Below are 27,069 nucleotides of genomic sequence, written 5' to 3'. Positions count from 1 at the left end.
TCCAAATGTATCAAATGACATCACAGAAACTCTACAGAGATATATAATCACTGTAAATTCAGTACTGGGGCTTCAGCCATTTGAAATGCAACTGAAAAGATATATATAGGAAAGGGATCTAAAGTTTCTTCCCCAACTACTGGAATCTTTATGCCAATTACCCAGGATTACTAGATCACTTTTTTCTATTAAAGGAGACAAGTTTAACAATCTAGAGGGATAGGGAGGGTATTTATTATTATTATTATTATTATTATTCCTGGTGAAATGGTTTCATGCCACAAAAATTATTTTCTTGGTACTTCATAAGTGAAATCCAATGCATTCCTAAGTATTAGAAAAAATACAGGAGGAAATAAAATACAGTGTCTTTAATATGAAAGTGTAATAAAAATTCCTACTTGATAAAAGAAAGGAAATTCACAATCAGGACTGTAACTTAGCCTTATGTTGACTTTCAGTGATTTACACATGCTTCTGTAATTATGGGGGTAGTTTTTATTATAAGAATTTAGATCAGTTTTAGCAAGCAAAAACCACCTCAACAGCTAGAACACTGAAGTCTTTAATGCCTATAAAGCTATTTGACACAATAGTGCTATAAACAAACCTCGAAATAAGAATTACAGTAAGGCATAGTATAGTTTCAAATAAGTTAACAAACATGCTTGCAAACTGATCATTAAATGTTAGCTGAATTTTTCAGTAGTACATATATGATTACAGTTATCTGAAGGAGAAAAAGCCAAGAAAACTAAAATTGTTTTCCACTGGTAACAAGACTTAAAATACAACAAAAGGTCTCTTCTCCCCCACCCTTGCACGTCAGCAAAATTTAACCTAATAAATGGGAAATTACCTGAAGTGGTTAACATTCAAGGGTAGAATTAATGCACACGTGTATCCATAGCTTCACGCCATACAAGTCTGTCTGCACCCCCACACCATGACAGCCAAGGACAAATGCAGCACCAAGCAACAGCACAGAGCAAGAAGCAGAGCAACAAAGAGCAGAGAAAAGGAAACTTCAGTCACTGAGACAAGTTCATCAGATGAAGCACAGGAATTAAGACTCCTAATTCTTTTAAAGAAAAGCCTGAGATATTAACAACAAAAAAGAAAAACAAACAAGAAGAAGGATGTGCAACACATATGTATCTTCTCAATGTGCTCCTTTTAATTATGCTTAATTCTACCTTCAGAGGACAGAGGTCATGTCCATAGCTTTGTATGTAAAAGTAGCTTCAGTAATTTCTCAGATTTTTTTAAGTGTCATTTAAGGTAATGACTATGCAAAGAGAATACTTCTCTTATGATGTGTAACTTATTTTCTTACCTCTTTAATATTCATAATCTCAAATCTTTAATAAATATTTCCCACTTAATGAAAAAGAACAGATTTACAAGTTGTGTCACTAATATTCAAGTTCCTCAGTTCACATTTCCTAACAATGATATCATAATCTTTCACAAATGAATGATGAATAAACATGACGTTCCATGCTAGAGCCTTTTGCACAGCACTCCAAAGTTAACTACAGGAAATACAGAGAAATGAGCAGCAATCAAAGGTATAATTTCTTCCTTTACTTATATATAGTATTTTTAAAGTACTCATATTGCACAAAGTTGAGAGGGATGTAAAATCTTTTCAAAAAAGGAAAGATTTAACGTGAGAAAATGAAGGGTTAGTAAAATTCAGATTTAGTACCTGTGCTAGAGTGATTATCAATGGAGTCAAGCCTGATTAAATCTCTGACGAAGACTGTGTGCTCCCCACTGTTAGCATCATTACAACTATCCACGCTACCGTGGCTCACCGTGTCCCCATCACTTCCACCTGTGGCATTCTGAGGAGCTAAAGATAAGGGCAACAGTAGTTCAATAATTCATGCACTGATAATCTATAAAAGCAAACATCAGTGACCCACAGTTTATTTAAAGTTGTAGAATACTTTCTAAATATGTTGGGGGTGAAATTTGGACTAAGATATTACTGACTTTAGCTGTATATAAAAATATAAACCAGAATTTCAGTTTTCTACTTCATATCATTTAAATTCATATACCTATAAAACTTATGGTTCAGCAAGAAAGTATCTTTCCAATCACATGTATTACCTGATATTGAGGAGACCTGTGACTTTTGCATGGTCTTTTTAAGCGGCTGTCTAAATTGTGCCAAGCCATGGACCACATTCCGTACCTTCGTCCATAAGAAGATACCACTGCGGGTACTGCTAGGCCATGGGCTCTCCAAAACTACCTAAGGTAAAATAAAGGAAAAAGTAATGATTAGTACAAATGTTTGATTTTTTTAAATACACATGCCTATATTTACATAATACATATATAGATTATTACACAAAACCTCTAAAAGAAGGTATAAAAAATTAATCAATCTTAATATGCAGCACATATTGCCCAATGTCAATCCTACTTACCTTATTATAATAACCATAAGTAATAGCATTTGGCTTTATGTTAGCAGTTTTCATTTCAAATAAGACTCTCACAGCTAAAACAGGATGACCCCAAAGTCCACAAAGCTGCATTACTACTCGATAGCACACCTAACAAAAAAGTAACATCAAAGTATTAATTAGCATATAGTCCATCTGTGACTTGTAGAGATTTCTTTTTAAAATTATTTTATTGATTATATTATTACAGTTGTCCCAATTTTTCCCTGTTTGTCTCCCTCCACCCAGCACCCCCACTCCCTCAGGCAATATCTCCACCACTGTTCATATCTATGAGTCATTCATATAAATTCTTTGGCTACTCCATTTCCTATTCGGTACTTTACATCCCCATGGCTATTCTGTAACTACCCATTTGTACTTCTTAATCCCTTTACCTCTTCACCTATACCCGTACACCCTCCTCCCATTTGGCAACCATCAAAACACTCTACACATCCATGATTGTCTCTGTTCTTCTTGTTAGCTTAGTTTTGTTTTTTAGATTCAATTGTTGATAGATATGTATTTTTACCATTTTATTATTCACAGTTTGGATCTTTTTTCTTAAATAACTCCCTTAAACATTTCATATAATAATAGCTTGGTGAGGATTAACTTCTTTAGTTTTTTCTTGTCTGGGAAGCTCTTTATCTGTCCTTTGATTCCAATGATAGCTTTGCTGGGTAGAACAATCTAGGCTGTGAGTTCCTGCTTTTCATGACTTTGAATATTTCTTTTCAGTACCTTCTAGCCTGCAAAGTTTCTTTTGAGAAATCAGCTGACAGTCTTATGGGAACTCTCCTGTAGGTAACTCTTTTTCTTTTGCCACCATTAAGATTCTCTCTTACCTTTAACCTTTGACATTTTAATTATGATGTGTCTTGGGAGTTTAGAACCCTCTGTGCTTCCTGGACTTACATGTCTATTTCCTTCACCAAACTAGGGAAGTTTTAGTTCATTATTTTTTCAAATAGATTTCCAGTTTCTTGCTCTTTCTCTTCTCCTTCTGGCACCTCCATGATGCGAATGTCAAAATGCTTGAAGTTGTCCAAGAGGCTGCTTAAACTTATCCTCATATTTTTTGGATTCCTTTTCCTTCTTGTTCTACTTATTGGTTGGTTTTTGCTTCCTTATGTTCCATATCACTGATTTGATTCTTGGCTTCATTCACTCTAACACTGTTTCCCTGTAAACTGTTTTTCAATTAGTGTATCCTTCGTTTCTGACTGGATCTTTTTTATGCTGTTGAGGTCCTCATTATCTTCCTTCAGTTTTCTTATAACCAGTTTTAAACTCTGCATCTGATAGATTGCTTATCTCCATTTCATTTAGCTTTTTCTGGAGTTTTGATCTGTTCTTTCATTTGGGCCATGTTTGTCTCCTCAGTTTGGCAGCCTCCCTGTCTCGGTAAGTGTCCCATAGGGTCCAATGGCACAGCTACCCCTATAATCCAAGCTGGGCATTTGAGGTGTGCCTACCATATGGGCTGAGTACACACTCTTTCATTGCTGTTGGCAGACCAATGGGAGTGATTTACCCAGGCAAGTCAGCTGCAATGATGGGCTGTGACCACTGACCACCACCCTCTGCCCTCCATGGAGGATCAACTGTGCTGCGGCAGGGTGGTGTTACTCTGATGTGGTCTGTAGCTGTCCATTGGGTGCACAGACTTTGGGGTTTCCTGGGTGGTACAGGCCAAGGTTAGCTCCAACCTGTGTTCTGCCGGGAGTCACCCTGCATGAGCTATAAAGAAATCTAAGATGGCTGCTACTTGTGCTAGGCTTGGAGGTTCCCAGGACCAAGCTGGGAATCTAGACTGGCTGCTGTTAGTGCCAGGCCTGGGGCCACTTAGCAAGAGGTATAGGAGTTGGGGGTTTGCTGAGGCCAGCTGTTGCTGTTTGATAGGATTTAGGAAACTGTGAAACATGAGCCATACCAGCTATTTATATAGAAAAGTCACAGCTAACAGTTTGGGTGGGCCCATAAATTGGGTGGATCAGAGTCTCGGGGGATCTCCAGGGCAAAGCAAACAGTGTTAGCCAGGTTAATGTGGTCTCAGATATGGCACCAGTCTGCTGGCTCTGTGGTTCTGTGGGGGAAGGGCTCAGAAAAGGGACAATGGCTTCTGCCCTCCTTTCTGTCTGGAAGAGAGCTGTCCCCGACCTCTTGCCTTGATGCTAGATACCTCAGTTCCTCCCTGTGTACCACTGGTGCCTTTCAAGCTGCTACCCTGGTGCTGAAGCTCAGAGGGAGTGAGTCTAAGTAAGTCTGTATATGGGTTCTTTAAGGGGAACTGCTTGGGACTCAAGGAGTTTTCCACTGACAATCCCTACTGGTTTTTGCAGCCAGAAGTTATGCACTTACCTTCCTGGCACTGGAACCCTGGGCTAGGGGCTGGGACTCCTCGCTACAGAGATATCTCTTCTGAATTTTTATCCACCACATGCAGATGCGGGACAGCCTATTCCATCTCTCCACTCCTCCTACCGGTAGGGATGTAAGCAGTTTCTTTAATTCCGTAGTTGTCAGACTTTCATTCTGATTTCTCAACGATTTCTGATAGATGTCCTATATTTTAGTTGTAATTTTGATGTGGTTATGTGGGGAGGTAAGCCGTGTTTACATATAATGCCATCTTGAACAGAAGTCTTGTAGAGATTCTTAAACAATTTACCCAGTCCTTCTCAAAGTCACTAAGCACTATTTTTTTCTTTCTTGTGGTTCAAGAGTCTTGTTAAATTATCTGTAAAACCTACTCATTAACGGAAGTACCAGCATTATTAACTATTGCACATAGCAATTTGCCATTTAATAACTAAATTTACATGAAGAGAATGACTATTATTCTCCACAATTTGAGAAATTCATTTGTAAAATCAAGTATGACTAAAATAGCTCTCTCCTAAATCATGTTTTATATTCTGTATCAAAGGAATTACAGACAGCATTTTCCTGGATCCTATATAACAAAAAAAGAATTTGTAAACCCATGTCTTTAAAAAGTATGTTAAAAAAGTTAAAAACACGGTAATGTAATTAAGAAAAGCTTTTCTGATATGCATTTATGAAGGGGAGCTAGATATGATCATATGAGGACAAGTCAACTGGGTACTCCTGAAAGTTAGAATCTCACATATTAGGTGATGGAAGGAAACATGAAGAATGAAACAGGAATTTCAATGATGTCTAGCTAAGAGGTGAGCCAGTTTATAGAAATAGTAACAGTGTAGCCACAGACTTACTTATACTATATAAATAGTTTATTCTGACAATAAGGAGTGCTTGATTCAAGGAGCACTTAACTCGTATTAAAAAGATACAGAGATCAGCATGGCCCCTGCATGAGGATGACACGCAAATTCATGAGGTGAATAAGGAAATATACATATAAAAGATACTCTTGTTGGCACTCATAAAATGTGCTCTGCTTGTGTCAGAGTTGCTTAACTACTGTATCATATAGCCAAGTTGCTCTTTCTACTAAAGGGTAAAGTATAAAGATATGAGGAAGGAACTTACATTCAAGGGAACAGAAGAAATAAAGTGTGGAAAGAGATCTGAAGAGGCAGAGGATCATAAAGATGAGTACTATGAAGCTAAAAATGCAGAGTATAATTTAGGAGCAGGAGGAGGAGCAGAAACTGTTAGAGGAACTCTACAAAGGACCAGGTTAAAGACATTTTATGAAACTACATAAATTAGGAACAACTGAAGGAACTAGATAAGATGTATGAAGAAAAATGTGAGACAAGAGGGTACTTCAAATATCTGAAGAGTTGTCACATAAAAGAGGGAGTAAGCAGTGTGTGCAACTCCAAAAAGCAATAGGGAGGTGGAACTGAGCTCGTCATAAAACGCACACACTTTGTAACAATTACAGCCAATTCAAACAGAAGCAAGATCCCATGCTACAAACTTTCTAGACCATCTCAGCTTGAGGTTGAAGTTATACTAAAATATCTTAAAGTCCGATTTAACTGTAAGAAAATCACTTTCTATATCAAATTGGGATTAATGTGAATTTTCTAAAATGATTCTAGATAATGAATTTATTATGAAGACTGGAGTGTTCCCCCAACCTTCCAGATTTACTTGTATAAGAGCCAGGCACCAAAATAAATAGTAACAACACCAGGGATATATTTTCCAATTGCAATATTGTGTTGCTGACAACAAGATTTCTTTTGGATGTGTGTGGTAGATAAAAAATGGTGACCAACTCTGATACTCCTCATACTGAAAGGTCTATGTCCTTCTCCTTGAGCTGAGGGTAAAGGGCTTAATTCTGCTGCAAGACTAACAGAATTCAGCTGAAGTGACACTGCACCAGTTTCCAGGCTTCAAACTTAAGCAACTGCCAGTTTCTACAATACCTCCTCTTTCTTGAAACAAAAGCCCTTGGAGCTGTAAGCTGTACGGAAAAAGCCCAAATACCATATGGAAAGGTCCTAAGACTACATGGAGGGAGAGGGTCCCACCTGAGCCCAGCGTTCCAGTCAACCTTGCCAAGGTACCTGCCCTGCCTTTGAGTTAAGCTATCTTACACTCTCCAGATGAGATCAGGGAGCAACTGGTTATAATACGTGATTCCAGTTAATGCAATGTGGGACAAAAAAAGTCAATCAGAATCTTTCCTAGATTCTCAGCAAATAATAAGACAGTATAATAGCTGTATTCAGCCACAAAGTTCTGGGGTGGCTTGTTATTCAACAATAGCTGTTAGACTGATGAGACAATATAGAAATAAACATGACATGAATACTTCATTTTCATTAAAATTTAAGTAAACAGTATTTAAAAACAAAATGCATTATGCATTATAATTTCAATTCAGACTAGGTGGCATATGCTATTTCAAGGTCTTCTAAATTTTTTTTTTCTTCAAAAGATTTTATTTTTTTAAAGCATATTTTCTTGATTATGCGATTACATTTGTGCCATTTTTTTCTCCCTTTTATTCCCCTCTGCCCTGCAACCCCCTTGCCACAAGTATTAGCCCCCCCTTAGTTCTCATCCATGGATCATACATACAAGTTCAAGTTCTTTAGCTTTTCTATTTCCTACACTATTCTTAACCTCCCCCGTCTATTTTTTATGTGTGTGCTTTACTTTTCTTTTTTATTAGAGGGAGAGAAACATCAATGTGTGAGACATACTCATTCAGTTGCCCCCAAACTGGGACCTGGCTCGCAACCCACGCATGTGCCATAAGTGGGAATGGAACCGGCAACTTTTGGTTCACAGGCTGGTGCTCAATCCACTGAGCTACAACAGCCAGGGCCTTTTTATTAAAAAAATAGTATTTTATGGATTATGCTATTACAGTTGTCACATATTTTCTCTCCTCTATTCCCCTCCACGCTGCAACGCCTCCCTTAGTTCATGTACATGGGTCATATATATAAGTTCTTTGGCTTCTACACTTCCTATACTATTAATCTCCCTCTGTAATTTTGTACCTAAAATTTATGCTTCTTATTCCCTGTACCTTTCCCCCCATTCTCCCTCCTCCCCCTTTTTGCTGATAACCCTCCAAGTAATCTCCATTTCTGTGATTCTGGTTCCTGTTGTAGTAGTTTGCTTACTCTGTTCTTGTTTGTGTATATTTTTAGGTTCAGTTGTTGATAGTTGTGAGTTTGTTGTGATTCTACTGTTCATAGTTTTGATCATCTTCTTTTTCTTAGGTAAGTCCCTTTAACATTTCATGTAATAAGGTCTTGGTGTCGATGACCTCCTTTAACTTGACCTAATCTGGGAAGCACTTTATCTGCCCTTCCATTCTAAATGAGAGCTTTGCTGAATAGAGTAATGTTGGATGTAGGTCCTTGCCTTTCATGACTTGAAATACTTTTTTCCAGCCCCTTCTTGTTTGTAAGGTTTCTTTTGAGAAATCAGCTGACAGTCTTCTGGGAACTCCTTTGTAGGTAACTGTCTCCTTTTCTCTTGCTGCTTTTAAATGTGTCTCCTTTTCTTTCATCTTGGGTAATGTAATTATGATGTGCCTTGGTGTGTTCCTCCTTGGGTCCAACTTTTCTGAGACACTCTGAGCTTTCTGGACCTCCTGGAAATATATTTCTTTCACCAGATTAGGGAAGTTCTCCATTATTTGTTCAAATAAGTTTGCAATTTCTTGCTCTTGTTCTTCTTCTTCTGGCACCCCTATGATTCAGATGTTGAAATGTTTAAAGTTGTCACAGAGGTTCCTAAGCCTCTCTTCATTTTTTTGAATTCTTCTTTCTTCATTCTGTTTTGAATGTTTACTTCTTCCTTCTGCTCAAAATTGTTGATTTGAGTCCCACTTTCCCTCCCTTCACTGTTGGTTCCCTGTATATTTTTCTTTATTTCACTTTGCATAGCGCCTTCACTCTTCCCTCTATATTACGACCATAGTCAACCATTTCTGTGAGCATCCTGATTACCAGTGTTTTGAACTCGGTACTTGATAGGTTGGCTATCTCTTCATCATTTAGTTCTATTTTTGGAGTTTTGACCTGTTCTTTCATTTGGGCCATACTCCTCTGTCTTGGTGAAGCTGTTATGTTGTAAGGGGTGGAGCCTTATGTATTCTCCAGGGCAAGGCAACCCACATCACTGCACTGTGGTGTTGTATGTGGGGGAGGGATCCGAGAGGGAACAATGCCACTTGCTCGGCTCTCATCTGGCTTTCAGTCACTTCCCCCATTACCCACAAGTAAATTGGGATTTTCTGGTGCTGATTCCCAGGGGGGTGAGTTTGTGTATGTTCTAGGACCCTGTAGATCTCTCTAATGAACTGTCCTGTGAGGCTTGGAGTTTCTCCTGCCTCAGCAACCCCCACAGATTTTTTACAGCCAGAGGTTTTGAGTTTTCAGTTTCCCATGCTGGGATCCTGTGTTGAGCAGTCTGTCTTGAACCCAAGTTGTCCTTCCCGGTTTATCTGCACACCAATGTGGGAACCCCTGTCCTCCAGCTGCTGCCTTGCCATGAGTCCTCTCTGCCCCAGCTGCCCATCTCCACCCCTTTCTACTAGTCTGAATGAATTTTCTTCTTTAACTCCTTGGTTGTTGGCCTTCCACACAGTTTGATTTTCTGGCAGTTCTAGTTATATTTTTGTTTTAAAATTTGTTGTTGTCCTTCTGGTTGTGCGAGGAGGCAAATTGTATCTACCTACACCTCCATCTTGGCTGGAAGTTTTAAAGTTTTATTTTAAAATCTGGCTTATTACAACTTTTACAAACATAAAATGTAGAACACAAAGCTGTCAAATTAAAACATTAAGCATATAAAGGAAACATGGAATATGGACCTGAATATGAAAACCACTTACTTGCTGGGTGACCTATGTGTGTGTCAATTCATCTAAGTTTCAAATTTCTTTCTTATTAAAATGTAGCTAATAAATGAACTACCTCACAGAGTTGCTAGGAATACCATTGGAAATAATGTACATAATGTTCTATTATATGTATAATCAGTAAACAGATAAAGTGCACCAAATATACCTAGGAAAGATGATTCTTAAATATTAAACAAACATTTCTTTCTTCCAGTAGTAGAAACACGATTACTTCAGCACTCTACATATCTCTCGACATAAGTTGTTAGAAGTAGAAACAGAAAAAATTAACCTTGAATTTTAAAACCTTTTATCATGGTGTTTATCAGGGAAATAGAAAAAGTTTCTTAGTGTACTAGTTCTAATTGGGGCATGTTAGTAAACAAGAGAGTGTAATTATTTGTATCAAAGACTACCTTAGAACTTTATTATCTCTGGAGGAAAATAATTTTCAAGCAATTTGTGGTATGTCTCTTGAACTTACAACTTATCAAAGAAATAAGTATTGTACTTTCAATTTAGAGTATAGTAACATAATCAACATTTGTGCTCTCTTACAGAATACTCTAAAACACTTTATAAAAATTATCAGAATAATTTTTAACACACTAAAATGTATGAGGTACAAAGCACTGACTCTGATCAAGTACGGTAATACCTTGATACTTGTAGGCTTCAGAACTCATCAAACCTTGTACTCAGCACATTTTGACAAGAAAAAAAGTGTTTCAGGACTTGCACTTGCTTGGGATGCCTCACACTTGCTAGAACTTGTATGAGTTATGACACCACCCCTCAAGAGAAAATGCTTCATTGTTTGGTACTAATCTGTTTTGGCACTCATCACAAGTTCTGGAATGAATTAATGACGAGTACCGAGGTACCACTGTACTTTTACTTTCCAAATAGTTTTATAAACATCAGATGAGAGAAAATGTAATCAAATATGAGACTAGATATTAGTACTTGTTTTATATCTTATTTTCAAAGCTTTTATAATATACAGATAATACTTAAAAATGAGTTTTAGTGTACCCATAGCATCACCAAATTATTTTGTAAATGCTATAGTAGTTTCAGAACTTTTTTAAAGAAAAAAATTACAGTTATTGCTGAAGCCTATAATGTGCTCTTTTCAATCCCATTTCTGTTCTATTCTTGTGTTCTCTCCTTCCTCCAGACATCATTACTCTACATTTTTATTTCAACTTCATTTTTAATTCTAATCTGATTCTATGTATCACTTATAATTATTTTAACACTAAAAATAATTTCAAAGGGAAAAAATAGCAAAGAGACAGACTAAATAAGTGACTCAGTTTCTTCAACGCTATCACTATCTCTCAGGATGGTTCTGAGTCTTAATAGAGGTAATGTAAAACATTTAACATATTATTCACTCAGTGCTTACTATCTATAAGCCAGGTACTATTTTAGGCATAGTACATTAACTGACTTAACCCTCAAACTTATGAGGAAAGTACTGTTATTATGTACATCAGTGGGGCAATTTTGTCCTCCAGAGGTCACTTGGCAATGTCTGAAGACAGTTTTGATTGCCATGGAAGTGGGGCTGCTACTGGCATCTAGTGGGTAGAGGCCAGTGATGCTGTTAAACTTACAACCATGTGCAGGACAGGCTCTGAGAGGCTCCCATAATAAAAAATTATGTGGGCCAAAATGTGAGTAGTGCCCAAGATTGAGAAACTGGAATCTACACTTCAGATTTATAATCTGAAAAACAGTTTGGTTTTATAAGTCACCCTGGACATAGGTCCTATGTGGAAAGCCACTTACTAAAATCCTATTCCCTACTTGCTTCCTAACAAAGTTTTATCAAGAATAAAGTAAAATCAGTGTAATTTTCTATTTAACAAGGGCAAACAACCTGGTCTAAGTAAGAAGTCTCAGCTTCACTCCATAGTAGTAATCTTTAAAATAAATATATTTAAAAATAAAAAATAAGAACTGACTCTATGAAACAAAGTAAATGTTTTTATCTTTCCTGCTTAATGAAAATTCTTGAGGACACTTTGAAGCAATTGAGACATAAATTGTCTTAAAAATACAAAAATAAAATTTATCTTAATGACATTCTCAATATGTTATACTTGCCTCATCTAGTGGATCCACATCTATTTTCCTCATCTTAATAAGTACATCATATGCCTGCTGAAGTGCTCTGACCTTAGGATGAGAAACTCTAACATAGGCTGGGAGACAAATAAACCATAAACTGTAACAATGACTGAAGAGGCACTTGGCCCATTGTGGTGGATTTGCATAACATCTCTTCGCCAACTTATGAGCTGTTTTTATCTCCTAGAAGAGAATAAATAAAACATGGTATTTACAAAAATTCATTAGGATTGGGAAAGCGAAAAGGGAAGGAGAGAAAAGAGAAAGGAATTTAATGTAAAATTTGACTCTAAAGTCAAGCATTTCATAGTTTTACTTTTGTGTGTGGCTTCCTACTTAATGCCACATGGTTCTTTCAACATTCACCTACAGAAGCACTTTATATTGTATTCTAGCAAGCATGCATCTCCTAACAGATGAGAAATCCCTTCAAAGCAGAGATCATTCATATTTTTATAATATAATGATTAATTAGATGTCCTTCAAATAGAAGGCACTGATATGTTTGATGGATGAAAAGGATTTAACCATTTACAACTTATGAGTTCTTCAATGTCATTCTTAAAGAGTGAGTCTTCTCACACTTTTCCCTGCAAGAAAGTTAAGATGCCTTGGCTATTTCCTGCCAAGATTTTCATTTTACCATCCCTCACTACAGTCTGTGTTAATTCCTCCCTTCACTGACTGACTACATAAAAGGACCTATTCCTTTGAAGACAATACAATCTGAGAAGATCATAGACCTTCCTACCTAACATTCAATAGTCATGTTTTCAACTTCTGATTTTCATTTTGATTTAGGTAGAAGAGAATAGGTATCAAAATCACCTGCTGAGCTTTATCAAACTATAGTTACTCCAAGAAACTATAGAGCCTTCCCGATATGTTTAACTGCTATTGTGTGTTTTGCACAAAAGATCCCTCTACTGGAATGTGTTCTAAATAAAAATATCCTGGTGTATTAATTTTTTGTGATGTATTTTTATGAGATTTGAGGATAGATTCGAAAATATAGTTCCTTTCCTTTTCCAGCTTGCTTGGGAAAAAATGGTGATGAAAATGAGATTTAAATACTTAGTAACAAAATTCTCCCATTAAAAAAACTTGCCTTTAGTAAGCTAGCAAGGATAAAAAAATTTCCCTTCAGATAACACTGAGAGAAATGTGTACTGCATGCAATTAAGGAACACCTTGGGTTACCTCTCAGATTTGGGAGAGGTACATGAATTGGTAAAACCTGAACTAAGAATTTCATTCTGAAATTTTCTATGCTTTGTAGACCCCCAAAATGTCAGTATATATCTAAAAGATGTTTAATTTTAACTCACACCTAACTATAGCTTAATTCTTTACACTTACATCAGGTATGGTATTAAAGCTAGATATCTAGACGGTCCTAACATAACTCACTTCAACTCTCTTTGGAACATAGTAATTGGTATAAAGTAGGTTTACATTAATCATGAGGGAAATGGAAATCAAAATCACAATGAGATATCTACCACTTCACACCCATTAGGATGCTATAATAAAAAAGATAATAACAAGAACTGACAAGGGTATAGTGAACCTGGAACACTCATACACTGCTGGTAGGGAATACAAAATGGTATAGCCACTCTGGAAAACAGGCTGACAGTTCCTCAAAAGGTTAAACAGAGAGTTACCATATGACACACCAATTCTACTTCTAGGTACATACCCAAGAGAAATGACAACAGGCATCCACACAAACACTTGTACACAAATGTTCATAGCAGCACTACGAATAATGGCCAAGAAGTAGGAACCACTCACATGTCCATGAATGGATAAATGTATAAATACAGTGGGATATTATTCAGAAATAAAAATAAATGAAGTACTGATATATGTTGCAACATTCATGTTGCAACTTAAAAACATTATTATAAGTGAAAGAAGCCAGTCACAAAGGGCTATATGTTACACAATTCCATTTATATGAAATGCCCAGCATAGAGAAAACCATAAAGACAGAAAATAGACTCGGGGTTGCCTAGGGCTATGGGAGGAAAAAACTGGGAGTTAATAGCTAAGGGGCAAGAGTTTTTTTCAGGGATGACAAAAATGCTCTAAAGTTGATTGCGGTGGTGGTTGCACAACTCTGTGGATATACAAAAAGCATTGACTATACTTTAAATGGGTGAATTGTATGTATGTGAATTATATCCAACAAAGTTATTTTTAAAGTATATTTGGTTCCCAAGGATTCTCCTAAAGCATAAACATAAGCATGCAAAAACTTCAGCCTCAATATTACAATATAAGTAGGGTTGCAAGAAATATAGTTCATCATCAACCATAGTGGGTCTTCCAATGGTTACTGTGGGTGATAAATGTAAACTATGAGTTGCATATCACATATACATATCTTACATTTTAAATTAACATGTATTAGATAAAGAATATCTGACCTGTTTAGTTCTCTTAGCCATGAGAGCTGGACTGTTTGTAATGCTATTCCCAGTAGGGTGTCTACTAAAACAGAGTTTCAGCTCCTGTGGTCTGTCAAAAAGCTTAAGATCCAGTCTTGGAAAGTATTTGTAACTAAAATAAAAAGCAAAAATAGAACTGCTGATTTAAAATACATTAACTCTTCATATTATTCCAGAATTTAGGTGAATATTTCTAAACCTAAATGCCCAATATTATTCCCCAAAACCCTTATATAGAAAATTGTCTTTTCAAAAATATAAGATGATATAGTTATAAAATACATAGGCCACCTACACAGAATCTTTGGCTCCTCTCCACCCTATTTATTTTCAACCAATCCCTAGAAAACAGAAAACCCTGATATCTTACTTCATAGAGGAATTAACCCTTACAAGAGAAATCATGTATTCAATGATAATTTATATTTTAAAATAATATTTAGTAGAATTTGTAATTTTGTTTTTCTTCATAAAAGTACTTTGCACTGATATCTAAAAGGAAAAAATTTTCATATTTTTATTAAATGGGATATACAATAATTTAAGTGATTCTTTACCACTGGACACTTATATGTTATTTCTGAATTTTTACAATTAAATATCTTTGTACATATATCTTTATGAATACTTTTGCTTAATTTCTTAGGATAATGCCCAATAACAGGGTTGCTATGGTCAACATTTATTAAAAGAATCAAATTATAATCACTACCAAATTATTTCCAGAAAAAAGCACTACTTGCATACAATCTAACATACACTCTAGTAGCACAGCCTATCCTCAACATGATGGATTAAAAATGCTTCTGCCCTGACCAGTGTGGCTCAGTTGGTTGTGTGCTGTCCCACAAAGTAAAAGGTCACTGATTTGATTCCCAGTCAGGACACATGACTGGGTTGCAGGTTTGGTCCTGGTTGGGGCACATGAGCGAGGCAACAAATTGATGTTTCTTTTTCTCTTTCTCCCTCCCTTTCCCTCTCTCTAAAAATAAATAATAATTAACATCTTTTTAAAAGTGCTCCTACTCATCATTTTAGTCTGCATTTCTTTGAATACTAAAAAAGCTTAATATATTTTCATATTATTGGCTATTGGGAATTCTTCTTGGAAAATGCCTGCTTAGTTCCTTTGGCCAATTTTCTTCTGGGCGATACTGCCTTTCCCTACTTATGTTGTTTGTCAATACCTGGATACCAATGATTAAGCCAAAGTAAAAAAGAATTCTATAGTTGATATGCATTCAAAATGGTACTTAATTAAGCCACTCAATTCCTATGGTATATAGTCTTCATTCTTATGCAGTCCTTCTGAGATTATATATTAATTCTGTATTTCCATATTTTTAGAAGACAGTTATTTTATATTTCCTTTGCTGCATATATTCTTTTATGAATATAGCCTAAGAAATAACTGTGTATATACACAAAGATATAGATAGCAAAGAACTACAAACAAATCCACAGGCGACTAGTGAAACAAATCACAATAAATGCATGCAATGTAGTCATTCAAAATGATATGGCACAAAAATACTTTTTAGCATGGACATATGTTTGGACCATTAAAGGCAAACACAGGTTACAAAGAATATGTACAGGATGAACTCATATTTTTTTAAGTAAATGCAAATTTATGCAAAAAAGACAGGAAAAATATACATACTATTGTTAACAGACTAAGTACTGGTGCTAAAATGATATGCTAATTTTCTTTTTTCTGTTTAATTTTCTAAGTCTATTAAACTTTGTACTATCACAATTACAACAATAACAATCAAATACATTTGATTTCTCAAAAGATTCCCATCCAAATCCTATTCTTTACATTTATTTTAATAAAGAACAATTCCTGGTCCTCTAATTTAAGTCTACTCTGACATCTTAAGCATGAGAACTTTAGAATTTACATTAACAATGAAACCCCAAAAAGGGTGGGGGAACTTCACAAAAGTATATAAATTTTTTAAACATTAAAATATGGTTAAATGTTTAGGTGAATAGTGACCAACAATTGGCTTATCTTCCAATAAGGTTGTCCAATTCTTAATTTACATTTATTAAACATTACCCAGTAATATTATAAAATAATTCATCTCTAGTAGTTTCACTGAATAAATTTTGAAAATGACCTTCACAGATTAATATATGTATCTACTATTAATCAGAAACAATCAAAATAAATTATTAAAGCTGTGCCCAAAGAGCTCCTTTAAAAAATTCCTGCTACCTGTACTTTGGTGACAGGTCCTTCCCATCATCAGGAGGTGGCTCTGGCGGCATTATGAATACCGTGTGCTCACTTTTTTGTGAATCATCTAGCTCTATCAACTTGGTATCATCTGTTGAATCACAATCAACCTGAAAATAATTATTTTTTTCCAGTTAATTTGTATATAAGCAAGACCTAATCCTGAAATTTCAAAACTTAATTTTAAGAAAAAAAATACCTTATCTGTTTTCTCCATGCCTTTATCAGGAAACAACTAGAAAAGAAGAAAAGAATTCTTAGTGGAAATGTCTACTATGAATTTAATAGAAATTACCTTAAATTCTTATATTAAAAAATATCCTTTTTATTTAATACTGGGCAGATACAAACACTTCACAATATATTTTTGGGACCCTATACTATATTAGGCTAAAGTATAATACTTCTCTTATGGCTATTAAATAGAAAATAATTTATTCTGATTAATATTTTCATGAATCCTTCAAAAGCAAAAGATGACTAATCACAAGGGAAATCTAGCTTCTTAAATCAAACATTTCATTATTATTAACCCCTGCATTAGTGATTGATATTATCTAAGTATCCCTCTAACTGGATGATACAGTAGTATCAATTTTATCAGTAAACTAATATGTTAAATGATTTTCAACTGTATCCTTGAAGTTTGAGATTACACTGACAGAATGGGAGAAAAATTAATCAAGTTTTCTAAGGCATATGAATCATTAAGAGCCCATAAAAAATACAATGTCATAATATTCTACCTTTTTTGGATATACTCTCATATTTTATATAATATATAGGTTGCATAAATAATTAGCCTCAAGATTCACACAGCAAAAATAAGAATTCTATTAAAAATTCCTTTAAAAACCTAAGTCAGTCATCAATTGACTGTTAAGAATCAACTTGAACTTCCTTAGGATAGGGGAGTAAAGCTTTAAAATTTAACATATTTCCAAATATCTTCCAATAGGACAAAAGAAATATTTTAGCAAAAGTAGTTGGAAAGACATTAAAACAAAAGAACACAGGAATCCATTACCCATAAAACTAAACTTTTTAAATGAACTACTAAATCTTATGTTATTCATATAAATTAAAACATGTAAGATTTAGGATGGTCAATAAAATGTTCTCAGTACTTAACAGTTACAAAAACAAAGCGAGATTCAAAGAGAAAAATTACCTACGTATGGTAGAAACCAGATACCATAAGGAAAATGACTCATATTAAGCCCAGAATTAGGCACTTGCATGTACATGTGAGCACACACATGTACCCACAGACATGGGCTTACTTACACACACACACACACACACACACCCTATATTGTCTCTCTCAGATCATTTGGGCTAATCATAATAATGATGATGATTATACGTACATGTAGTCAAACTATTAAAGTTTTTCCTTAACATTAATATATAGGACAAACTTTTACCTTTTCTATGCAGTCATCAAAAAATGCCAATCCCGTATCTTTATCACTTACAAAACTACATTCTTCAATGAATCTAATAAAAATCTGAGTTTTAGATAAAAGGGTGTAGAATTTTGTATAGGCACGATCTCGACTTTTTAAAAATCCTAAAGAAAACAAAATTACAATTACATTCACATTTTAAAGCAGAACTAGATGTTATATTAAACATTATTTTAAACTTCTACATGACATTATATTGTAGTCTCTTTATATATATATCACTATAGAAGCTTCTAATAACCATAGCTCCTTCTGCCTTATTCAACCACAAAAATGCTTAATTTATACCATTAACCTTTTCACTGAAATCTGAATCTCTTATATGAAACCTCTAGCTCTACAGCTCTCAAATAAAAATTTCTGATATTCTGTATATTCTTGAGCAAGAGGTGTCAATGTCCTTCCTCTGCAATGCCACCAGACAATTATTTCTGTGTAGTCTTGTAAAAGTTTTTGCTCACTGAAGTTTCAAGCATCTGGCTATTTTACCCTTTCCCCTACCAACTGCAGTCATCTACTGACTTTAAGAGACACTCTCCTTCTTCATTCAATGAAGATCAGGACACCTAATTCAAAGTCTTCTCCTCTCCAACTCCTACCACCATCATTCTTTAACACATACCAGCCACAAACCATCCAACACTTTCAATGATCTGTGGTCTATTCTACCTCAACCACCAACTTCTACACAAAGTCACACATACACTCTCCAAACTGTTCTTGCTATCATTAAAAATAGCTCTGCCTCCCAAATATGTAATTTACATGTTATTCTCTGACCATTACCCCTATCTATCTGGTTTGCTTACTTAAGAACTCCAACCAAGGCTCTTTTTTTTGTGGGGGCAATAAAAGCTAGACTCATTGAAATCTACAATCCATTTACCCTTTTCCATTCTACCTAAGCCCTCCTATTTTCAGTTCTCTATCTATCTAACACTGATTCCATGCCCATGCCCATCATTTCAATTACTTTCTTGTCAACACTCTCAATTCTCATGCTTTTTGCCTTTTTTGTCAAGCCCACCTAGTATAACCTTAGCCCTGGAGGAATGTACTGCCTGCTTTCTCTGGATTTGCACCAGTGTGACTGACCACAAGTTAAAATGGAAAAAAGAAGTTCCACAATTAGGTGGGTCAGAATCACTACTGTACCTTCATCCCTGACCAGCAACCCTTTACCCGTGTTTTCACAGCTATTTCTGCTTTTTAAATGTTCTCCCTCCATGTTTTCTTCCCCCATCTCGGAATGATCATACCTTATATTGCAGAGAAAATGAAAATCATTAAATGGGAACTACCTTTATTATCTCACTACAAAAATCTATGACTCTGCAGCTATCATTCATTCCTTCCTTCTTTTTACAATGGGTATGTCCAGTCCTCCTACCTAATGCCAAGGCCACCTCCTCAGCCTGGGATTCCAGCCCCTCAGTATTCTCAGAACAATTCTTCCTCTATTAGCTACTTATCAGCATACTCAAGTCTCTCTCATTAAAAACAACAACAACAACAACAAAAACGCCTTTCTTCAACAAATAATCAGATCCTCCCTTTTCGGCTGTTTTCCTTCTCAATAAAGAATGTGACCATCAACTCGGTTGTTAAAGACAAAAATCTCAAAGTTGCTCTTGACATCTCCCTCTATCTTACATCCTTTATTCAATCACCATGTTTTATCCAATCCACCTCATAAAAATCACTCTTCTATTCATACTACCACCAGCTAATCCAGGTCACTTATGCTGGTCACTTAGACCAATGCATTAACCAACTTAATTAGGAAATCCATACTTTAGGAGCTTCTAGTTCAATCTCTGCATAGAAACCAAAGAGTTTTAAAAATGTAAACCTGATCCTATTACCTACTTAAATACCCTTCACTGGCTTCCAAGTACTCTTAGAATAAAAACTAAAGTCCTTCATTGGTTGTAAAAGATCTTACATGATCTGGCTCACATGTACCATTAGAAGCATGGTTTTTGAGCCACTCTTCCCTGAAGCATTTCTTTGACACTTCTGGCATTCCACATATTGTGGTCTTCCTTTCCATCCCAGTAAAATACTAGTTGAGAAATGCTTACATAAAATAGAAATAGATTATTCTTGATAAGTAGTAAAGAAAAGGTTTTTTTCCTTCTTCTAATGTATATAGGCAACTATCAGCAAAAGCTGCTGAAACAATTAAATGAAAAACAGATGGGAAACCATAATGAATGAATGAGGCTGACAATTAAACCCAGTGATCAATCTTAAGAGCACTAAAAATGGGAAAGCCAGACATGTTATATCCCTCGAAATAGGAAATAATGAGCACCAAGTATTTTAGCATTACTTGACAAGAAAACTTAATCTGAATCTAATCAAGCTCTAGATCAGTCCTGTTTAATTCACTAACTACTACCCACATGTGGTAATTTAGCTCTTGACATGTGGCTGCTCCAAAGTAAGATATGGTGTAACCATAAAATATGTGCCAATTTCAAAGCCTTAGTACAAAAAAAAAAGAATGTAAAATATTTCATTAAATTTAAAAAATTTTTGAATATGTGTTGAAATAATACTATTTTGGATATATTACATTGGAGAAAATATTATTAAAATGAAACAACATGGATGGATCTTGAGAGTTATCACACTAGGTGCAGTAAGTCTGACAGAAAAGGACAGGAACTCTGATTTCACTCACATGTGGAATATTAAACAAAAATCAACATATTAACAAACTCATAGATACAGACAACAGAATGGTGGTTACTATAGGGAAAGAGGAATGGAAGGAAGACAATGAGGGTAAAGGGGGTCAGGTATATGGTGATGAAAAAAGACTCTGGCTGGTGAGCATACAATGGAGTATACAGATATTGAATTATAAAGTTGTACTCTGAAACTTTTATAATGTTATTAACCAATGTTACCCCAATACATTTAATTAAAATAAAATTTTAAAAGATAATTTTCCCTATTGCTTACTTCTTTTTTTAACTGTGGCCATTAAAAATCCTAAATTATATATGTGGCTCACATTATATTTCTACTGGATGATTGGCTATTGCTCCAACTAGAAATTTACAGGAAATACAGATGATGGAAGAAATGTAAGTAACATCATAAGGATAGAAGCAGCCAAAAGCACAGATAAGCTCAGAAAATTATAAAGATAATTAACACAACTTATGGGTGAAATGATGTCCTATTTGGGATTTAGAGAGAGACCACTCAAGATAGCTGAAACACAAATAGCAGCATATTGATTGATTGCTACTACTGCTTAAGTTGGAAGATGGCTGTATGATTTGATATATGTTTATGAAAGTATTCCCTATGAAAAAGTTATCCCAAAACAAAGAGCTAATTCTTACTCATTTTTCAGGCCAAAGCTTAACTGCTACAGAAGAAATTTTCCCTGACCTAGCACTCTCATTCTAACCAATACTTTCCTTTACAACACACTTAGTAAAATGTAAATAGTATTTCTGTTATTTTGTCTAATGTCTGTAATCCCCATTGAACCAAATGTCATCTTGTTACCAACAAAATCCTTGGACCTCAGACACTATAATTAAATATCCATCTTTCTAAATTCCATTATTTATGCCTCCTGCCTACAGAGATGAATTAATGACCCACTACTGCTGATTAGAAAAACTCCATGTTCTTAGTCTGGCATCTAAGACTACCCTTAACACTACCCATAATCTGAACTCTGATCTTATTTTCAGCCTCATCTTGCACAACACCCGTTAAAACTGTTCACTTTGGTGAAATTGTACCATTAAATCTTTTTTCCCAAATATGCTGTTATGGGCTGATTGTGTCCCCCTGCAAATTCTCCTGTTGAAGTTTTAACCCCTAGTATTTCAGAATGTGACTGCATTTGCAGATAGGTTTTTTAAAAAAAACAATTAATTCAAAATGAGGTGGAGTGGACTCAAATGTGACTGGTGTCCTTACAAAAAGGGGCAATTTGGACACAGAGAACGAAGACCATGTGAAGACATAGGGAGAAGACAACTATCCACAAGCCAAGGAGAGAGGCCTTTCAGCTACCTTCTAGAATTGTGAGAAAATAAATTTCTGTTGTTTAAGCCACCCAATCTATGACACTCTGTTAAGACAGACCTGGCAAACAAACACACGTACCTTGTTCTTTGGTTTTTGAGGTTTCTTCCATTTCATTATAACCACTAACAATAATAGGTGTTATCATGAGTACTGAATATTGTAAAGTATTTTTGCTAGTTGCTCCACCTCCATTTTCTCATTTAATCTTCAAAATCATGCATGAAACTAGGTATTATCACCATTTTATTAATGAGAAAATAGAATCCCAGAAATGTTTCATAAACAGCAAAGAAGAAATTCAAATTCAGATTTGCTTTTTAATGCCTATTGTTTTTAGAAAGCCTTTCCTGTTCATCTTCATTTATCTAAATTCTTCCAAGTCATGCTCTTCTTCCATAAAGTCTTCCAAAATATTCATTTGAAAGGATGTTTCTATTTTTCTGTATTTTTAGAACTTCTCACTGAATTAATTGTGTAAAATCTGTTTTCTTGAGTACTTGCTTTACTTTAAAAAATTATTTTCCATTTAGTATCCCATAGAGCTAGATTTTATACTTCTTTATATCCCTAGATAATAACTAGTTGGATTTGGAAAGTAGTGGCTAAATATTTGAGAGATAAGTTATTTTGAAGCAGAAATGATAAAAGACAAAAAGATTACTGGGAGAATACAGATTATTTTTAAAGTAACTGCTAGGTAAAAGTACAGAAATGTAATATAAATTTTACATAAATATTAATGAATCTGTAAAGTTGCTACTAAATATATGTTATAACAGTAGCTGAATAATAACAAAAAGCTTTATAACTCCCTAAAATAACAAACACAAAAAACATGAGTACAGTGTTTTCCCCTGGAAAAAGGGTATATTTTTTGCAAAATTTTAAAACCTGGTGGCTTTATTCCAAAATCTAATTGTTAGGGAATATTTTAAAGTAAAGTGCATATAAATCCAAAGTTTATGCAGAATTGAAGAAAACCTAAAGCAAATCACATTCTAACATAACTGACTAAGTAGTATTGTATATGTAAGCAACGACTTTGACGTTTTATAATTAAAGTCCTTTAGCTTTAGGTTTCTCAAGGAAAAAATGCAGTATAAAAAATAAAAGAAATTCTATTTATAGAGCCAGATTACAAACAGACAGAAGTTCATTATATTTTAATATAAATTTCTAAAAATTTAGATAGAGAACATTTCTTGGTAGCAATACCAAATGGAAAGTATTTTCCATATCTATAAAAAGTGATTGTACTTTCAATGCCACTCACCCTGTCGGTCAAATAATGAATCAACAGCTGTGGCTTTATTTGAAGGAGCCTCTGTAATTGGTCTGAGATAGGTTCTATATCCTTTTAAAATGGATGCCATAAAGCGCAAAAATGCCTCTTGAATTTCCATCTCAAGTTGAGTCATCTTTTTTTGCCAGGAGAAATCTGCTTCAATTGGAGTCATCTCAATTGCTGAACCTTCTTGAGTTTTTCGGTGAACTGACAAAATAAAAAGAGAAAATGACATTGATATATAATGTAATATATATAATGACTGAACAATGAAGGAAATTGTCAAAATAAAGCCTGTGACTTTCTAAAATTCCTCTCTCCATTAATGTAATGGAATCATTAGGAAGAGCTAAGAGAGATGATCAAGCAGACAGGGCACATACAACATACTTAAAAAGTCATGAACCAAAATATTAATTTCTTGCTATTGGAATTTTGTAAAGAGACTCCTTTTAAGCAGAGCAAAATTGTGTTTAAATTTAAGAAGAATTTTCATCAAAATATTCCTTTTCCTCACATTTACCTGAAGATAACTGGGGATACAATTTCTTCAAAGTGCTAAGCAGATTTTTGCATGGTTTTTTGGGAAGCTGCTTCCAGTTCATGTTCTTCTTTTCATCGGCTCTATAAAATAAAAGCATAACTAATAAAGTCTCTCATCTGTTTTTATGTCAAACTAAAAAAGGATATCTTTACTGAAGTTACAACAATTGATAGTCTGAGTAAGTTGTTTTCAAGGAACTTCTCTCTTCATTTCAATTATCTTGAGTCAAATTTAATCACTCATACTAACCCTCCAGCATAGATTTTCAATACTGGAGTTACAAATACAACACTGAAGTCTTGCCTCAAAAGTATTTTAGGATTATGATATTTAAAGTGTTGCCCTGACCGATATGGCTCAGTTGGTTGAACGTCACCCCACAAAGCAAAAGGCTGCTGGTTCAATTCCCAGTCAGGGCAAATGGTTAGTTTGTGGGCCACTCCCTGGTTGGGGTGCGTGCAAGAGGCAAATTTGATCAATGTTTCTCTCACACATGGATGTTTCTTTCCTTCTCTTTCTCACACCCTGCCCCTCTCTCTATAAATAAAATAGTAAACTGTTAAATAAAATAGTGTCAAACTTAGACTTGAGATTTCAAATTTCCTATTAGAAGCAAATCTCAACAAATACCACAGAGGCAGTGACATATAAAGCATGATCTGTCCACAATTCAACAGATTCAGCATTTAAGAAAAAAAAACTTGGAAGTTCAAAAGAACAGTTTTAAATAATGCACAAGTCAGATAAAATTATTTTGATAGAAAGAAGAAACATTTAAAACTCAACTAAGATGAAAGCACACTATGTACCAACCATGGACTGTGCTCTACATCAGGCTTATATCATTTATGAACATCAATGCAGCTCTTAAATTCTTAGAAAATTTCATATACAAGTACATAAAAAAAACAAGAGCAAGATGGTGTTTATTTCAGGAATGTAGATTGTTTACAACTATATTATTTATTTATTTACTTTTATCTTTTTATCCTCACCTGGGGACATTTTTTTCATTGCTTTTTAAGGGCAAGGAAGAAGAGAGAGAAGGAAACATCAATGCAAGAGCAAAGCATTGATTGGTTGCCTCCTGCATGCACAAGGACCAGGGGTCATACAGAGAGTGTATGCGCCAGGACTGGGGACTGAGAATTGTGGGTGGGGGATCGAAGATCAAACCTGCAACCTAGGTATGTGCCCCAACTGGGAATCAAACCCACAACCTTTTGGTTATGGGACAACACGCCAATCAACTGAGCCACACCAGCCACGGCACAACTAAATTACTTTATAATGTAATATACCCACAAAGATCAAAGGAGAAAAACTTAATGTTCACCTCAATAGTTGTACAGAAGTATTACAAAATTCAACACTTATTTTTTAAAAATAATCTTAATCTAGAAGTAAAGAGAAAGTTCCTTAATTTATTATGAAGTAATCAAGACCCTAGAATGGGGCTAGGGAACTTTTGGGTCAGATACTTCATGTTTTGAGGACCACGGTGCCTATGTCATAACTACTCAAACATGCCACTAGCATGAAAGTAGCCCTGGACCAAATGCAAACAAATTGAGCATGCCTATGTTCCAACAAAATTTTATTTATAAATGCGGTACTTGGACTGGATGTCAATTCTTGCCTTAAAGCAATAATCATAATTAGGAAAAAGACAAGATACAGGCTATGACTACTTCTATTCAACATTGCAGCACTAGGATCTTTGCCAGAGAATTAAGACAAGAAATTTAAAAATAAGAATTGTAGACAACGTGACTATTTATAGCCAGAAAGTTGAAGACAATCTACACACAAATTAAAAGAATTCAATTAAGTTGCTAGGCAGCTGACCACTACATAAAAATTAGTAATATTTCTATACTCCAGCAACAAGTAGAAAATGTAATTTAAAATACCATTTATAGTAGCAATAAAAACTATAAGGTAGTTAGCAATAAGTAAGTTTAACAAAAGATGTGCATGGTCTTTATCAAGAAAAGTACAAGTTTATTGAAAATTTTAAAAGATTTATGAGATAAAAATACCACATTCATGGGTAGGGAGACTGTGTCAAAAAGATGTCATTTGTTCCCAAATTAATCTATAAATTCCACAGAATTCTAATCAAAATCACAACATAATTTTGTGTGGAACTAACTTAAGCTTGTATTAAAACTTATATGGAAAAGCAAAGGACCAAATATATCACAATAATTTTTTTAAATGGGTAAAAGAACTCTTGCTATATCACATCACAACTTTTTTTTTAACAATGTTATTAAGATATGATTCATATATGATACATTTCACCCACATGAAATGGCCAATTTGATGGTTTTAGTATAGGCACAGAGTTGTGTAAACACTGCCACAATCAGTTTTAGAATATCTGCATCACCTCAAAAAGAAACCCTGCATATTCTTAGTCAGTAACCTCCAATTCCTCCATCATCCCACCTCAACCAACCACTAACCAATTTTCTATGTCTATCGATTTGCCTTGAATATTTCATATAAATGTGATCATATAAGGTCTTTTAGCATGATGTTTTCAAGAGTCATCCATGTTGTATACAACTTAATTTTAAAGTCATTAAGATAGTGTTATACTGGCAAGAGGCTAAAAGAAAACAAAAGAACAGAATAATAAGCCTGAGTAGACAGATATACACACTAATATAGAATCTGATACCTAATGATGTTGACACTGAAGACTAGTGGGAAAGAGATGAACTCACTATTCAATAAACAGTGCTATGTGACAATTGTTTATCTGTGTGTAAAAAATAAATAAAATGGTATCTCTATGTCATCTATATACCAATATCAAACTTAGCTGAATTAAAGACCTACATGAGAAAGGCAGAACCTTACAACTTTAAGAATATCAAAGAGAGTGTTTCATGATCTCAAGCAGAGGATTTTATATATAAGAACCAAAAACAACAATCCATATGAGAAACTGATAAATTTAATCAATTAAAATAAGCTTCTGTTCATCAAAAAACATGTTAAATAGAATGAAAAGACAAGTCAGTGTGGGAGAAGCTACTTGCAATGCACATAACAAACTAAGAATTAATTCC

The 27,069-nt window shown here is 34.7% G+C and overlaps 1 protein-coding gene and 1 non-coding gene across 4 annotated transcripts in view; one reads left to right on the top strand and one right to left on the bottom strand.

Moving 5' to 3' along the window:
• The window catches only part of DENND4C (DENN domain containing 4C), a 130,630-nt gene that overhangs the window by 39,274 nt on the left and 64,287 nt on the right, over window positions 1-27,069 (bottom strand). For 2 of the 3 annotated variants that reach the window (XM_053924738.1, XM_024558410.3), the window contains exons 11-20: window positions 23,966-24,066; window positions 23,431-23,649; window positions 18,051-18,196; window positions 16,823-16,858; window positions 16,603-16,733; window positions 14,355-14,487; window positions 11,896-12,102; window positions 2,445-2,573; window positions 2,122-2,266; window positions 1,712-1,858 (exon numbers count right to left, since the gene is read on the bottom strand). In XM_053924738.1, the coding sequence (XP_053780713.1) occupies window positions 1,712-1,858; window positions 2,122-2,266; window positions 2,445-2,573; window positions 11,896-12,102; window positions 14,355-14,487; window positions 16,603-16,733; window positions 16,823-16,858; window positions 18,051-18,196; window positions 23,431-23,649; window positions 23,966-24,066 (1,394 nt within the window). The remainder of the gene's footprint in view (window positions 1-1,711; window positions 1,859-2,121; window positions 2,267-2,444; window positions 2,574-11,895; window positions 12,103-14,354; window positions 14,488-16,602; window positions 16,734-16,822; window positions 16,859-18,050; window positions 18,197-23,430; window positions 23,650-23,965; window positions 24,067-27,069) is intronic. The other variant, XM_045193738.2, reaches the window with a different exon arrangement.
• Window positions 5,745-5,847, top strand: LOC112302932 (U6 spliceosomal RNA). Its single transcript, XR_002974603.1, has one exon. It is a non-coding gene; the product is annotated as a U6 spliceosomal RNA (small nuclear RNA).

Source organism: Desmodus rotundus, chromosome 1 (genome assembly GCF_022682495.2).
Source record: "Desmodus rotundus isolate HL8 chromosome 1, HLdesRot8A.1, whole genome shotgun sequence".
Classification (NCBI taxonomy): Eukaryota; Metazoa; Chordata; class Mammalia; order Chiroptera; family Phyllostomidae; genus Desmodus; species Desmodus rotundus.
The sequence above is the reverse complement of the archived record's forward strand: the minus strand, read 5'-3'. Positions and strand labels throughout refer to the sequence as shown.